General features: G+C 43.1%; 1 protein-coding gene across 9 annotated transcripts in view; it reads left to right on the forward strand.

Annotated features, from left to right (window-relative positions):
- The first annotated feature begins 3,857 nt into the window (after positions 1-3,857).
- Positions 3,858-15,946, forward strand: part of EPHA5 (EPH receptor A5) — a 253,611-nt gene continuing 241,522 nt past the window's right edge. For all 9 annotated transcript variants that reach the window (XM_014943100.1, XM_014943107.1, XM_014943103.1 and 6 more), the window contains exon 1: positions 3,858-3,929. In XM_014943100.1, coding sequence (XP_014798586.1) covers positions 3,891-3,929 — 39 coding nt within the window. In that variant the 5' untranslated portion in view covers positions 3,858-3,890. The remainder of the gene's footprint in view (positions 3,930-15,946) is intronic.

Genomic DNA, 15,946 nt, shown 5'->3' on the forward strand with positions numbered 1-15,946 from the left:
AGAATTTTCTTCAGTGGGGTAAACTCTTCCCAAGGGCTGCTGAGTACAGCTCTGGGTTATGCCCCTGAAGTATCTCCAGTATTAGGGCTGGTCCAGGAGTCCCAAGCTATACAGGAGCTTGCATTGGACCTCCTGAAGTATGGAAGCTTTAGGTACCACAGTTGGAGGTTTTCCTGAATTATCTCCTTCAGTGACTTGAGTATTTGGGTTGGTTGGTTATTAGACAGTGCACAGTGATGATTGTCACAGGTTGGTTGGGGAGGAATGGGTTCTGCTGCTCAGGAGAAGACCTCTGGTCTCTATCTTGCCCAGGGTTGAACCGGAGCCAGTTTCAGGGTTTTTTATTCAGGTGCAAAAAAACCCTTCATCTCTTCCCAAGTAGCCACACGTTGAGTTATAGAAGCATCTGTGTGGGATGGCAGCAACCCTTCTCTAAAGACTCTGCTAAAATGATTTCCTCCATGTTGCAAGTACGTGCTTTACCTGCTGTTTGTCCACTGTTTCTTTCCCAACCTGGCCAAACTGCAGGTTTTTTGATGAAGGTCATTTGAGCAAAAACAACATTCCTACCAGGCTGGAAGGTAATGGGATCAGAAGTGGTGCTGAGCCCATATGGACTTGTGTAGTGATGCTCTGGTAGCCTCTCCATCAGTGTGGGGTGGGAAGGCTGACTGAGGGACCATCCTGAAAGCGTTGGTAGCACTGTCATCCTGTGTGGAGAGCTTCGGGAGCTGGGCCATCAGAGAAGCTGCTGGGCTACGTTGTTGATGTGGACAATCCCTTGGAGAAGGGATTCCAGGGTTCTGGCCTGGCTTGAGGTGGAATCGGGGTGGGCTTGGGACCCGGCGATGATGCAAGTAAAGGACGGATGTACTGGGAATTACTGGGTGGGGTGGTGACGGGGAAGATGCAGATAATATATCTAGATGGAGCCAAGGTAACTTGTGTTTATACCAGAATTTTGGGGATTCTCAAAGCAAAACGTCTTGTTCCTTGCAGCAATTTAGAATCACTCGTGACTAAATATGTTCCTCAAGAGCAGATGAACGCAGTGCAGTATTTTAGAAGACATAACATGATTTTAGAAGACATAGAGTGTTGGGCAGAAGCTGGAGAGTCTGGAGAGTCTGCTGTGCCTTAGCCTTAATTCAGAGCTGGTCTGGGAACCTCTCTGGTCTTCAGTCAGCCCTGGCTGAGGGGAAGCTTCGAGTCACTTGTGGCCTTTGTCTTCCTGGCCTGTGAATTTTGGGTCACTGTGTGGTGGCTGTCAAAAGAGGTATCATAGAATTATCCAGGCCGGAAGGGACCTCCAAAGGCCATCTAGTCCAACCTCCCCGCAGTCAGCAGGGACACCCCCAACTAGACCAGGTTGCCCAGGGCCTTGTCGGGCCTCACCTTGAATATCTCCAGGGAAGGGGCCTCAACCACCTCCCTGGGCAACCTGTTCCAGTGCTCCACCACCCTCACAGTGAAGAATCCCATCTCTATCCTGCATACACTCTACGCAGAATTCTACTAAAATATGAGAGGAATCGAATCCTCCCTAACTGGAGATTTAGTATTCAGCTCTGCTGGCTGACTCACCGGTAGGAAAATTCCCCCTGACTTGAGTTAGAGCTGAATGGGTTGTATTATCTTTTCATATGCAGAAAATTATTTTGAAATTGAACTTAATAACAGCAATTTAAAAATTGTCGTTGATAGAAAGATAATACAATATTTAGTTGTATCATGTTCTTTTTCTGATGTTTGAATAAAAGCACTTTTTCTGCTTTTTTTTTTTCCTTAATTAGGATGTCACGAAGAAGTTTGTGGCATCAAACACGCTATCTAATTACATTCATTAGTAGCATCTCCAGGACAAGTTTTAATTAAGTTGTACAACGTAGATCAATACTTGTTTTGCATCTATTGCAACTTAAGACAGGAATATATTGTTCTGCACAGTTTAATTACAGTGACTGCAATAGAAGGAGTTTGGGTAAACCTGCCATTTTGGCAACTGCACTCCCTTCTCTTGCTTTTTAAAATAGTATACAGCTATAATATGCAATATGTTATTTGTGTGTGTCTTTTTTTTTTAAGTATATTTTAAGATCACCTTTTTTTATCCCATTAAAAAGAAAATGCATTGTGGTTCAGGAGCACTTGGGTACTAGTGCTTGACTTCAGCTGGAGCAGGAGACCTTAATGAGCATTCTACCTGCAGACTTCAGGAGGGGAAAGGCTGCCCATCACTGCCTGACATCTCTGATGGTAGATGATAGCAATACTTTTATTTTGATGAGGCTGTGGGGTGGAGAGCTGCCTAATTGTATGTTTACTTACTGTGGATGGAGTTCAGCGTAGTCTCTGAGTATTGCTTCCACCAAATGTCCCGTAGTTGGGTAGCGTTGCCAGCTCCCAACTGTTTTCTCTTTTGGCAGGAGAAAAGCAATCTGGGCATGAAAACTCTGAACTACCAAATGATTTTGCTCAACACCACAAAAATATCCTCGACCAGGCAGAACATCTATGTGCCTTATGATAGTGTGCTGCATTAATACATTGTGAACATACCTGGATAGACAAATCTTTTATAAATATTTGATGCCATAGCTGAGAACTGATTTGATTTTATTTTTTTCTTACCTCAGCATTGTATATTTGTGTTTTGGGCTGGTTTTGTGTACAAGGGACTACATTTGTCAGCGTTCAATACAGTGCAATGATTAAGTCCAAACTGACTCGGAGAACTTTGTTTTTTTCAAACTGAATCTGTTTAATCCTTATTTATTTTTTAAAGGAGTATGCCCTTAGGTATGGTGTACTTTTGGGTTTTCTTACTATGCCTCTGTAAATAGTGTAATTGCATAAAAGTGTGGTATTAAGCAGCCAAATATACTGCGAGAAGTGAGTGTTGGAACCTAAAGAGACGGAAATCGTGTGCTTTTAAAGCAGGAGAAAGTTCCTCCTAGGTTGAAATTTTTTGGATGGCAGCTGTTGATTCAGAACCGAGCTTTTAACTTGGAGATTTAAAGCCTTGGTTATAGGAGGTGAAAGCTCAGCACCAGAAGCTGCTATAATTTTTCTTACCTGAGTTAAGCGTGTGTAGATTTAATTACTTCACACTTTTTATTCTGTGTTTCAAGTAATATGAGGGGGAAGAGTGTTATAAGCTTGGAAGTAGCTTTTTGCTGTTCAATGTAAATTGTTGATTGCTTATGTGACTTAAAGCTACTCCCAGTTTTGGTTTTTTTTTTTTGGTGGGGGGGAGGACCCTTGGATATCTTACAATGAGATTGTCAGAGGGAGAAAATAATAGATTCCTGATAGCAGCAACGCTGTAGTACTTGCACATAGAATCCTTTAAAACTTGAATTAATGATAATCAGGAAACTCTGCGTGTTATTTCTTCTTCACGTTTGTCTTAAAGGCCTGATTATGCTAAAAACATAAGCCACCTTGGAAGACGTGTGTGTGTAAACACACATAGATGTTTGTGAGTGTATGTGTGTACCTATATTCTGTATGTCTTGCGAAAATACAGAAGCACAGAGTGTGCATTATGTATTTATTCCCCCCTAAAGACCAGATCCTACGACCATGAGTGATCTAGGTCTTACAGAAGTTTAGTACGTTTACAACTTGGTTTCAGTGGCAGATCTCAAAGGAATAAAGTAATGCATATACAGAACTGTTTTTGGCATATGACCTCATTGTCAGAGGAGTTATTGCATTGTTATTCTGTTTTACAAAAATCCAGCTTCCTTGGCTAATTATAAACAGCTTGTTTACCCCAGCCCCCCCCAACCTTGAAATATTTACTGATGTTTGTAATCCATCCATCTTCCTTAACAGTTTTTTTTTTCCTCTTATTTTCAGTGAATTTACTGGACTCACGCACAGTGATGGGGGATCTAGGATGGATAGCCTACCCAAAAAATGGGGTAAGTCTCTGTTGTTGTTGTTTGCTTTCTCGCAAATTATTCTAACCGTTTCCATTCGGAAAGTAGACTACTGGGTTTAAAAACTCCCTGGAGTGATTTGTCGGCAATGGAGGGAAAAAAATAAATAAAACAACAAGCTGTGACTGGAAAAATGGAGCTGTGTGGCTAGGGGATTGATTTATTTATGCAGTAGAGCCAGCCACAAGTATAACAAAAAAAAGAAATAATGAGTCAGGCCCCTCATTCCTCTCCTCACCAAAAAAATCCATGAGGTTTTAAATTTTTTTACAATTATAAATTCCTTTTCTTTTCTTGGAGCCTTTGGGGTAAATGTGTACACACAATTTTGTGGAAGTTTTCTTCTGAAACACAGGCTCTGGGACATTACTGTTAGCTTTAAATGAAGAGGTCTGTTCAGAAACGTTTTTGAGGCCCACGATAAAATTCTGGGAGCTGATGACACTGGAGTGGGAGCTGAGTTTTAAACACCTGGAAGAGACTCTGTCCCTATCATTAATTACCCTGAGAACTGAAAGACCCTGGCTTCCTAATTTGACTCGTGAATCACATGGGGTTGGAAGGGACCTCTGGAGATCATCTAGTCCAACCCCCCTGCCACAGCAGGGCCACCCAGAGCAGGTTGCACAGGAACATCTCCAGGTGGGTTTGAATGTCTCCAGAGAAGGAGACTCCACCACTTCCCTGGGCAGCCTCTGCCAGGGCTCTGCCACCCTCACCCCAAAGAAGTTCCTCCTCAGGTTTAGGTGGAACTTCTTCTATTCCAGTTTGTGCCCATTTCCTCTTGTCCTGTCCCTGGGCACCACTGAAAAAAGACCAGCCCCATCCTCTTGACACCCTCCCTTTAAGGATTTCTAAGCATTGATCAGATCCACCCTCAGCCTTCTCTTCTCCAGACTAAAAAGACCCAAGTCCCTGAGGCTCTTCTCATCAGAGAGATGCTCCAGGCCCCTCATCATCTCTGTACCCTCTGCTGTCCCCTCTCCAGCAGTTCCCTGTCCTTCTGGAACTGGGGAGCCCAGACCTGCTCCCAGTGCTCCAGATGGGGCCTCCCCAGGGCAGAGCAGAGGGGCAGGATGACCTCCCTCCACCTGCTGCTCACCCTCTTCCTGATGTCCCCCAGGATGCCATTGGCCTTCTTGGCCACAAGGGCCCATTGCTGGCTCATGGGCATCCTGGTGTCCACCAGGACTCCCAGGTCTTTCTCCTCAGAGCTGCTCTCCAGCAGGTCACCCCCAACCTGTCCTGGTGCAGGGGGTTATTCCTCCCCAGGTGCAGCTGAAATAAGTGCTGGAGTTCAGATGCGTTCACACCCTGCAGTGTGTGTTGTTGGCCTGAGTGCATTGTACAAGCAGTTGTTGCTGTGACTTTTGGTCTCTGGTTTTTGCTGTGTACTCCAGTGTCCTTACAGGGATATCAGTAGGAGGAATAACTAGGTCTGAGGAGTTGAGAAGGTTCCTGGGTGTACATGTGTAGATGAGTAAACGAAAAGCTAAATACACCATGCATACACCTCGTTGCATTTAGAGAAACCTTTAGAGAAACATTTCTATATTTACAAGCTTAGTTTCCAAGCAGCACCTAGAAGTGCACTCACAAATGCCAAATTAATGGTTACTGGCTGAAAAGGGAGGATTTTTTTTCTTAAACTAACTTCCACAAATAAAAAGTGAATCAGGCAGTTGATTTTTGAATTTCCAGAAATCTCATCTTAATCTTCTTTGTTTTCATGGGACATCATAAAAATTCATGAGGTTAGCCCTGTTGTCTCTCTCTTGGACTAATATATTTGCAGGATTTTACAAGTACTGGAAAAAGTCTTTCCAGACTTACTTCTCTAACCACTTAACTGCTTTGCAATCAGCTATGCTGCAGTCATGCTCTGTTTGCTTAATTTTTTTAAAAGATCTGCCCTTTATAAGTATTCTAAGTAACTCTCACTTTAGGATTTGAATTTGGACAAGGAGGGAGCTTTAATTGAGATTAGAGATATGCAAGCTGCTCTTTTTGAGGTATTCTCATACAAATTTGTTATCTCAGGATGTCCTCTTAGGGGAAATTTTGGAACGTCCATCTCCTCTCTGTCTGCAGAGGCCCCATCAAAGAAAGGAGCAGAAATGTCATAAGGTGTCACACTTTGCAATACTACAGTGTGTAGATACAGACCATGTGCTGAAGTAAGCTTTTTGATGCTTACTGATGTATTTTATCATTGCTATGAACAGTATCCTGTGGAGTCTAGTCATTTTTCAAGTACTTGGTAGCAATTTCAGTGGTGGTACAGTTCCAGCTGAAGATATGTTCACTTTGGAAGCAGCCTTCAACTTCTCTAATATTGCTGCTTCTCTGCTTGATTTTTATTGTGAATCTTAGTCCTTTCCTTGTGAAAATACTAAGGAAACTTAATATTTTTCCTGGAATCATATTTTCTGGAAGTAGGAGATTGCACCAGGAGCACAGCTGCTCTTAAAGCAAATATTTAGTCTTTGTAGTTGTATGGGAGTGCCTGGGAGAAGTTATCTGTGTATCACAGGCCCAAGCTGGTAGGTTTTGAAAACAGATTTCTATATTTATTTAAAAAAAAAAAACAAAAACCCAAACCAAACAAACAATGCCTGCCCCCCCTTTCCCCCCAGCCCTGCAGCTCCAAAACCCCACCAAAACAGTGGGGGTAAGAGGACCAGTCAAGCCAAAGGAGCTTGCTTTTAGCAGATCCATTGTAGGCATCAAACTTTTATTATAGCTGAGTGCCATGGCAATTTTTGTGTATTAAAGCTTTAAGACATTCTGTGCTCTAGGGAGGTCCCTTACCTCGTATTTGGGAAGATGTGATCTAACTTGTCCACTGCTAAACAGTGTGCATTGGGTCATCTAGTGAGTAATTGGGTTTTAGGGTGAAGGAGAGGAGCACTTTAGCCAAGGGTTGCCTCTGCAGACCTTTGTCTAGTTGGGTGCTTATTTGGTACAGGTTTTGGTAGTGTCAAGTGTCCTTGCAGGCTGAGTGGCCTTCATCTCCCCCATGCACACCGAAGGTAAGAAAAATCCTCTTCACAAATTCTCAGAATGGTTGGGGTTGGAAGGGACCTTCAGACGTGATCTAGTCCAGTCTCCTTGGTGAAGCAAGTTCAACTAGAGCTGGTTGAGCAGGAACACATCTTACCCATGGTTTGGATGGGAAGACTCTCCACTGAGCTAAAAACTGGCTGAAGGGTCAGGCCCAGAGAGGCAGGAACATGTCTTGCCCATGGTTTGGATGGGAGGACTCTCCACTGAGTTAAAAACTGGCTGAAGGGTCAGGCCCAGAGAGTGGTGGGGAATGGAGTTAAATCCAGTTGGCGGCCGGTCACCAGTGGTGTCCCACAGGGCTTGGTACTGGGACCCGGTCTCTTTTATATCTTTATCAATGATGTAGATGAGGGGATCGAGTGCACCCTCAGTAAATTTGCGAATGACACTAAGTTGGGTGGGAGTGTGGACCTGCTGGAGGGCAGAAAGGCTCTACAGAGGGATCTGGACAGGCTGGATGGATGGGCTGAGGCCAATGGGATGAGGTTCAACAAGGCCAAGTGCCAGATCCTGCCCTTGGGTCCCACCAACCCCCTGCAGCGCTCCAGGCTGGGGGCAGAGTGGCTGGAGCTGCCTGGCAGAAAAGGCCCTGGGGGTGTTGGTGGCCTGTCGGGTGAAGAGGCACCACCAGTGTGCCCAGGTGGCCAAGAAGGCCACCAGCATCCTGGCCTGTGTCAGGAACAGCGTGGGGAGTAGGAGAGGGGGGGTGATGGTGAGGCGTCACCTCAAGGGCTGTGTCCAGTTTTGGGCCCCTCACCACAAAAAAGACATTGAGGTGCTGGAGCGTGTCCAGAGGAGAGCCACCAAGCTGGTGAGGGGTCTGGAGCACAAGTCTTGTGAGGAGAGGCTGAGGGAGCTGGGGGTGTTCAGCCTGGAGAAAAGGAGGCTGAGGGGAGACCTTCTCGCTCTCTCCAACTCCCTGAAAGGAGGGTGTAGCCAGGGGGGGTCGGTCTCTTCTCCCAAGTCCCAGGCAATGGGACAAGAGGAAATGTCCTCAAGTTGCACCAGGGGAGGTTCAGGTTGGATATTAGAAAAAGTTTTGACACTAAAAAGGGTTCTTCAGCCTTGGAATGGGCTGCCAGGGAAAAATATTGAGATGTAAAGGGTTATGAAGCCTTGGAATGGGCTGCCCAGGGAAGGGGTTGAGGCTCCATCCCTGGAGGTGTTCAAAAGATGGGTTGACATGGTGCTTAGAGACATGGTTTTTTGTTGTTGTTTTGTCATTTTCGTTTTGTTTTTTTTATATATCAGAGTTAGGTTGACAGTTGGGCTAGATGATCTTAAAGGTCCCTTCCAATCTAGCCAATTCTATTATTCTATGTCCAGGCAGGTTTTGAGTATATCTGGAGAAGGAGACTCCACAGCCTCTTTGGGAGGCCTGTTCCAGTGCTCTGTCACCCCCCCCAGTAAATAATAAATCCCAGTAGCGTGGCTTCCTGGCTGCCCCAGGAGGCCTTCCCTGGCTATGCAGCTTCAGCAGGTTGCAGCAGTAATGCAGTTGTCTCTTAAACCTGTAGTTATATCTGCTAGACTGTGATAAAAGTCCTTGAGAGGTGGCCATGGAGCTCGGAAAAGGGACTCTCTCCCTCCCAGTGAAGAGAGGATGGAAATTCTGCCCCTTTCACAGTTCAAGGAATTGATCCAGTTATTACGTGCCAAAGGGACAATTTGGACTTTGCTTTGCAGCTCATGTAAGTTTACTTTAACCTCAAGGAAGGAATTGGAATTCTCAGGAAAGTCTGGTCCCTCTTGTGGAGTAGGAAGCCCTCTGAGGATATCAACAAAACCAGCTAGGTTGTGGTTTGTTTGTTTTTTGGTTTTGTTTTTTTATTGAAGCCTATGCTTGTAGAGCAGGTCTGCAAGCCTCTTTCACCTTTGGACTTCTTCCTGGTGTGCTGCTTGGGATGACCCAAACTTGACACCTCAGAGATCTACATGTGGCACTATGGATGGCTGTGGCACCAACTAGCTCTGACCTACAGAAACTGCCTGTGCTAAACATACGTTTTTTATGATATGGAAGCTCCCAGGAGTAGGAACAACGGTAGGTGCTGTGGGAGAAGTAGCTGGGTCAGGCGTTGTTTGGAGGCTCCTCTTCTCCCTTGGTTTGGCAGGAGACTGCTTGATGCATTTGGACTCCCTGCAGTGCCATTGCAGGAGGAAAAGGTACAAAGACAAACCCCCCCATAAACATATGCTGTTCAGTCTTACTTGGTCTGGCCATGTAAAACCACAGCCACTTCTAACAATATCCAAATAATTGCAGAAGTTGCTGATTAAAATAAATGTTTTCTTTTAGCTTTTTTTATTCAGTGATTGTGTCTGATTTTTGTTTCAGTGGCTATAATAGCACTGATTTACTTGTTTCAGACCCGCTCTGCTTTCAGGGTTTATTTTAAAACTTACTTCTTTATAGGTTAGAAGTACTCCTTTTTTTTTCTCCAAATTGGAGCACCGAGCACCTGCTTTGCTTTTGTGTAATGCGTCCTCTCCCATCTCCTCCACCTCCCATTGATCTCCCTGACCTTCCTGTAGCAGGGAGCAGGAAAGCCTCTGTGGTCCTTGGGGTATTGGCTGTGTGCTGGGGTGCTTTTTTTAGGCTCAGACAGGAAAATAAACACGTACTAAGGAGCCTCGTCCTGTGGAGGTGTTCATAATTCTGCATCCATTGATACTTGAGTCTGCAACTTGCTTCTTGTTTATGTAGGACATTGATGGGTTTGAAATTTTTATTTAATTTTTTTTTTCTGCGAGTAGCGTTTTTGGCTCAGTCTTTTGAGGACAGGTACCCTAGCGTGCCTCTTTGAAGTTTAAAAATAATGGTGATTTAGATTACTCAGCATAGTTGGTGAACAGATTCGTGCTGCTCTCTGTCGATTTTAGTTCAGATAGAGATTTTATACAGGAATCCTGGATTGGAGGCAGTGTTTGCCCTCGGGGATGGAAATAAAATGAAGGGGGAGGGCTAGGGGATAGTGAACGGAGAAGGAGGATTCTTGGCACCATTGAGCTGTGTCATGTAGCTATGATTATAATTGGCATTTTCAGGGCAGTACTTCTGGCAGCCTGTGGGTTTTTTTTTTCCTGCAAACGCTGCTGCTCGACTATGACCAGTGTAGAAGAGGAATCAGGGGGATATGCTAACATGGCAAGAATGCAATTCATGCTGCAGCAGGGAGCATGATGGAAATAAGTAACACCAGAGTAGGTGGAAAAAAATATATTAAAGACACCTTAAAAACCTGCAATTTGGCAGCTTTGTTTGCATGTACGCTCTTTTGTGCGTGCCCAGGTTTAGTGAGAAACATACTGCACATTTAACTAAACAGAGTAATCCAAACCAGAGCAGTGCTTAAAATTTTTGGTTATATACAAAATAATTTTACATGAATAATTTGTGAGACGATGTTGGGTTCAGTAGAGTTGAAATATATGGGAGGTTTGTTTTGCACTAGGGTTCCTTAAGGTAAAATGCAGAATTGGTGTATATACATATATATTTATATATAAACTTCTGTCCTCTGTGACCCACCCCCTTGGTTCTTTATGTGCTTACATGGTTATTTTTGCTCATATCCCATGGGGCCAGGTTGAAGTGTTTTCTTTTGTTTATGCTGCCTGGTTTAGCGTGACAGAGTGGTTCATGCTTGTGTCTAGCATAATTATTACGAAAAAGCTTGGCCTTTGGGTCTGAAAAGACACCAAAAGTCAATAATGCAGTTGTGCAGGACCCTTGTGAGGATTGAACTAAGTAGTGTTTTAAAATCTAAAGACACCAGCTCCGTGATGGATATGTGTGTCTAGCATGGAAAGGCTGATGGAGTTGGGTGTGTAGCATGAAGTACCAGGCTGGCCCACAGCCACCTTGAGAGATGCAGAGAAGAAAGGAATAAATAACCTCTTGCCCAGGCTGGCCATGAGTAGGGCAAGAAAAACAGGATTTGTTTCAGCTAAGCTGATTTAGGTCAAATGTGATGGAAAGGACTGTCTACTGGTGCATCTTTGGGGCAGGTGGGGGGTTTCTTTCACAGGAGGTCTCTGACAGCAGGTCAAAACTCCATCTCTGCTACTCTGGACAATAGAGGTCAACAGCAGGTCAAAACACCATCTCTGCTACTCTGGACAATAGAGGTCATCTCTTCTGGAGGAACAAAACAGGGGATCTGTTTTGGTCTTCTCCAGCCCTACATCTTAAGCCCTGCTGTCTGAAAGCTTGACCAACTAGGGTGAGATCTGGTTTTGTTTATCTCTGAGCTTTCTTTTTTTTTTTTAAATCTCACTCTGCTTAAAAACCACATCACCGTTACTCATCCGACACCCTGTATTTAAGATCTAATTCTCCAACACCTGCAGCAGGTCAGCTATGGTATGTAGCTGCTTTTAAACACAACTAGGGTGAGATCTGGTTTTGTTTATCTCTGAGCTTTCTTTTTTTTTTTTAAATCTCACTCTGCTTAAAAACCACATCACCGTTACTCATCCGACACCCTGTATTTAAGATCTAATTCTCCAACACCTGCAGCAGGTCAGCTATGGTATGTAGCTGCTTTTAAACACCTCATGCTAGACAGCAGTTCTCGCTGAGTGGCCTCATCACTTTATTCTCATCTTTTTCATTTCTGATATCTTCCTTCCCATTGGAAGTTAAATCTTCTCACTCCATTTGAGGGTGGTCTTAAACTTGTTGTCCTATACTCTCAGTCAGCTGCCCTTCGGTTTGTACACTGTTGATGTGCATCAAGCCTTTAGTTGGGAGCAGCATCTGGCAAGGCATAGGTCTATTAAAGGAGATCTAAAATGCCTAGAGTATTCTAAGGTACTGTAAAATAAATTAATACTGGTAAGATTAAGAATGAAGCAAATCTTTATCTCGGCTAGAACTGTATTACTGGAATAATGTATTACTATCCTGGTCCCGAAAATCCACCATAGAAAAAATGAAGGCTGATCCTTCAGTATATCGTTTTGTAAATACAGTTGTCAGCATTAAGTTCTTCCACACAGGCTCATTGGGCAAACAATAATCTCCTTTCACGCTAAAAAGTCCTTTTTTTCTCTAGCGTCTAGGAATTATGTTTGGGGATAAAAGAGCTTTTAAGAGCTTTATCTTCTAAAACCATTGTTTTCTCTGTTACTTTGGTGCCAATTCCAAAAATATTGGTATCCAGCAGTTAGAAACCGTACAATTAAAATGTATAAATGTAGTGCTGTCATGGAGAATCTGAAACTTTGCAGAATCGAGTATTACCATTACAGAATGCACATACAACAGCCCAGGCTTTATAAAACATGCATTAGGATTTTATAGCTTACGTTTATGAATTTTTGTAGCATGTTACTTACTACTTCATATGCTGAATATATGTATTGCTGGATCACTTATCACTTAATTGCATAATCCTTTTGTAAGACTTGAAATGCACTGGCCTTGCTCTTGCCCCATTTGACAGCGGTTATTTTTATTCAGGTTAATGGCTTATTTGGGTAACTAAATTCAAGTCTGCAGTCCTGGTTGATTTATTTAGTGTTCTTATAATCAAGGACAGTTGGTTTTCTTTTTTGTGTCACTCGTTCTGGAAAGCCACCTCAAAAAAACCCCCATGAAATAAAATGAATGATAACTTCAGAAAGGGAAACAAGTGGTAATTTTGTCTAGGAGGAGAAGATTTTAAAAGCAAAATTCCTAAAAGTAATGTTAAAATGGAAGCTGCTGTTTTGCCTTTATGACAGTGGTTGCTCTGTGTATTGCACAGTGAATGAAGACAATAAAAATTAAGAGAGCTTTTTTCGAAGATCCATCACCTAGCTTAAAACCAATAAAGAGAGCTTTTTGAATGACTCTTGGTTTACTGCAGTCCTCATTTGTGGCTATTCAAGAAATCATTCAGCAGCTGAGCATTTAGGACTGTTAGAACAAACTTTCCTCTGTTTTTCAAGTTATTAGTGGGAATGGTTCAGGATATTCAGAGATCAAAAATGGTAGCATCATGTTGCCAAGCTGCCGTGATCGACCCTCTGTACACCACAGGCTCAACAGGGCTTGGGGGGAAAAAGAAACCAACCCCAAGCCCCTCCACAAATTAAGACCCCACCGTCTGATGGGGAAGCTGTAAGCATTTAAGGGAGGGGGAAGAAAGCAGTGATATTTTTTTTTTTTTTTAAATTTTTTTTCTCCGTGTGTGATGGGAAATTACTGTTCCTTATTTCTATTTCGAAATGGTTTACTCAAAACAGATCAGTGATGTAGCAGTGGTTTAGTGTTAGGAGTGAAAGACTTGTGTATTGGTTTCATCTTTGTCTACTCTATATGATCTTAGTGATCTTAGTAAGGAATAATCCACGGGTGAGTTATCAGTTAGTGGTGGGGGGACAGGATCAGGCCCTGGGGGTTGGCAGGAAGCAGCACCCCCCCCAAGAAGAGTCAGGGCTATGCATCACCGTTTGGTGAAGGAGGAGGACAAGGAATTGCCTGCTGAGGAGCTGGGCAGCTCCCAGGAGAGGGGTGGTGATGGCAAGGAGCAGAGGCTGCTGATAACTTGCTAAAAACTGCATCTGTCAGACCAGGCTGAAACACCCCCAGCACAGCCCTTGTTTTGCCTCCTTTTGCTGCTTTCCAAGAAGAAAAAAGTATTATTAGATACCTCATTCTTGCCAAAATACTCTGACAAGCATTTGGCTTGTATATTCTTATTTCTTTTTGTGTTCATTGCTTCAGCAAGTGCCAGGTCACTGCTTTGATTATACTAAATTCTTGATTTTGAAGAGTAGAAAGAATCAAATTATTCTATTTTAAGCAGAAATGTTGATGGTTTACTCAAAACAGATCAGTGATGTAGCAGTGGTTTAGTGTTAGGAGTGAAAGACTTGTGTATTGGTTTCATCTTTGTCTACTCTATATGATCTTAGTGATCTTAGTAAGGAATAATCCACGGGTGAGTTATCAGTTAGTGGTGGGGGGACAGGATCAGGCCATGGGGGGACAGGATCAGGCCCTGGGGGTTGGCAGGTTGGCATCACCCCCCCCAGAAGATTCAGGGCTATGCATCAGCATGTTGGTGAAGGAGAAGGACAAGGAATTGCCTGCTGAGGAGCTGGGCACCTCTGGGGCAGCTCCCAGGAGAGGAGTGGTGATGGCAAGGAGCAGAGGCTGCTGATAACTTGCTAAAAACTGCATCTGTCAGACCAGGCTGAAACACCCCCAGCACAGCCCTTGTTTTGCCTCCTTTTGCTGCTTTCCAAGAAGAAAAAAGTATTATTAGATACCTCATTCTTGCCAAAATACTCTGATAAGCATTTGGCTTGTATATTCTTATTTCTTTTTGTGTTCATTGCTTCAGCAAGTGCCAGGTCACTGCTTTGATTATAATAAATTCTTGATTTTGAAGAGTAGAAAGAATCAAATTATTCTATTTTAAGCAGAAATGTTTTAATTGTTAGAAAACATACCCATTCTTAAAGCCTAGTTTCACTTTAAGACTGCACATATTATTGATTTTGGTATATACGAGCTACCTAGATATTGAAACACAGAAATAGTGTCCTGTAGATCTGTTACTGTGCTGAAATAAGATAAACCAGAAGCCTGTAAAGATGTGTGCTTTCTGTGGATAATTACCCTCCTTGGGATGCTTTCTCACAGTATCAAAGATGAGAACTTTTGGCTCCGAAGCGGAGGAAGGGACTGAGCCTTTATGCTGCAAAAATTCTCTTCCGAGTTCAGCAAAAATATTTGGGGGTGAATGACCCAGCCCTCATTTTCAAAGGTCGTCTTATAACAGCCATGATTCTTCCTGTAATATTGACAGTCCATAATGCTGTGCAGAAGATGCAGTTGGCAGGAGAAGGTAGCGTGGAGTATTTCTTAATGTGATTGGAGATGATGTTGTACAATGATGTTTCTAGTTCTGTTGGGAGGAAGAGCTGCAGGCTTGGGGGTGTTCAGGTCAACCTCTCCTTTTCCTTGCCTTTGGCTGGGAGCTAGACCAAGAACTTGGTTGTGATGGACTCTGTAATTTAAATACCTACTTATTGAAAGTGATCTTTCAAAAAAACTATCTTTCAAATAGTGATCATTCACTTTCAAAAGTGATCTTTCAAAATTAATTGATAGTAAAGGCTAGCAAAAATGTGGCCCTTGGTGGTCTTTTCAGAAAACTTGGGGGTGTTCAGTTTTGTTTCATTTTAGCCTTATTTTTTTTTTTTTAAGAAAATTGAAAAGATTCACACTTGGGAGCTTTGCCCTGGTTTCAAACTTCCAACCTGTTTGACTGGGCAGCTGTTGGGAGTTCCTTGCAAGACGTAATTTTAAGCACTGTTGCAAATTGTAGGGCAGGAACCGAGTGTTTTAGTTGATTGCGATGCAAATGTATAGTAAGCCCGTAAATCGTTGCCAGTGTTGTGATTACAAATCATTACAATAATGCCAGATTATTCAGTTTGTCGCAAATCCTTCTAGACTGCACAATTAGTCGTAACCACAAGTATAATCCTGGGAGATAAAGTCACTTCATTACACAATCTCCTCCTGGTTTACTGTTTGCTTTATTTTGATGCCAGGTTGAATAACTGAACGTTCCCGTGTAGTTACCTTCAGTGGCAGCATATCTGCTTTTTGTGTTGCTGCTAATTCTGGAGTTTATTTTACATCCTTAAAAATCTGGATATTGATTAATGTAATAGCAAAGTGGGCTATGATGATTTCAGTTGTAGTGCTGGGAATATCAACCCAAAAATGATGAAGTTTTAGAAAAGAGTTGCTAGTTAGCGATCGCTGTAGATGTCTTGTCACATGATCAGAAAATAAGTGAGTTGTGGTCATTGGTGAGTGGTGTCAAGTGATGGTGTGAACTCTGGTGATGACAAGAGTGGTGTTAAGTGATGGTGTAGGTGACTCTGAGCAAGTTGGTCCTTCCCTGCAAAAGTGGTGGCTGTAG

Source organism: Calidris pugnax, unplaced genomic scaffold (genome assembly GCF_001431845.1).
Source record: "Calidris pugnax isolate Ruff unplaced genomic scaffold, ASM143184v1 scaffold16, whole genome shotgun sequence".
Classification (NCBI taxonomy): Eukaryota; Metazoa; Chordata; class Aves; order Charadriiformes; family Scolopacidae; genus Calidris; species Calidris pugnax.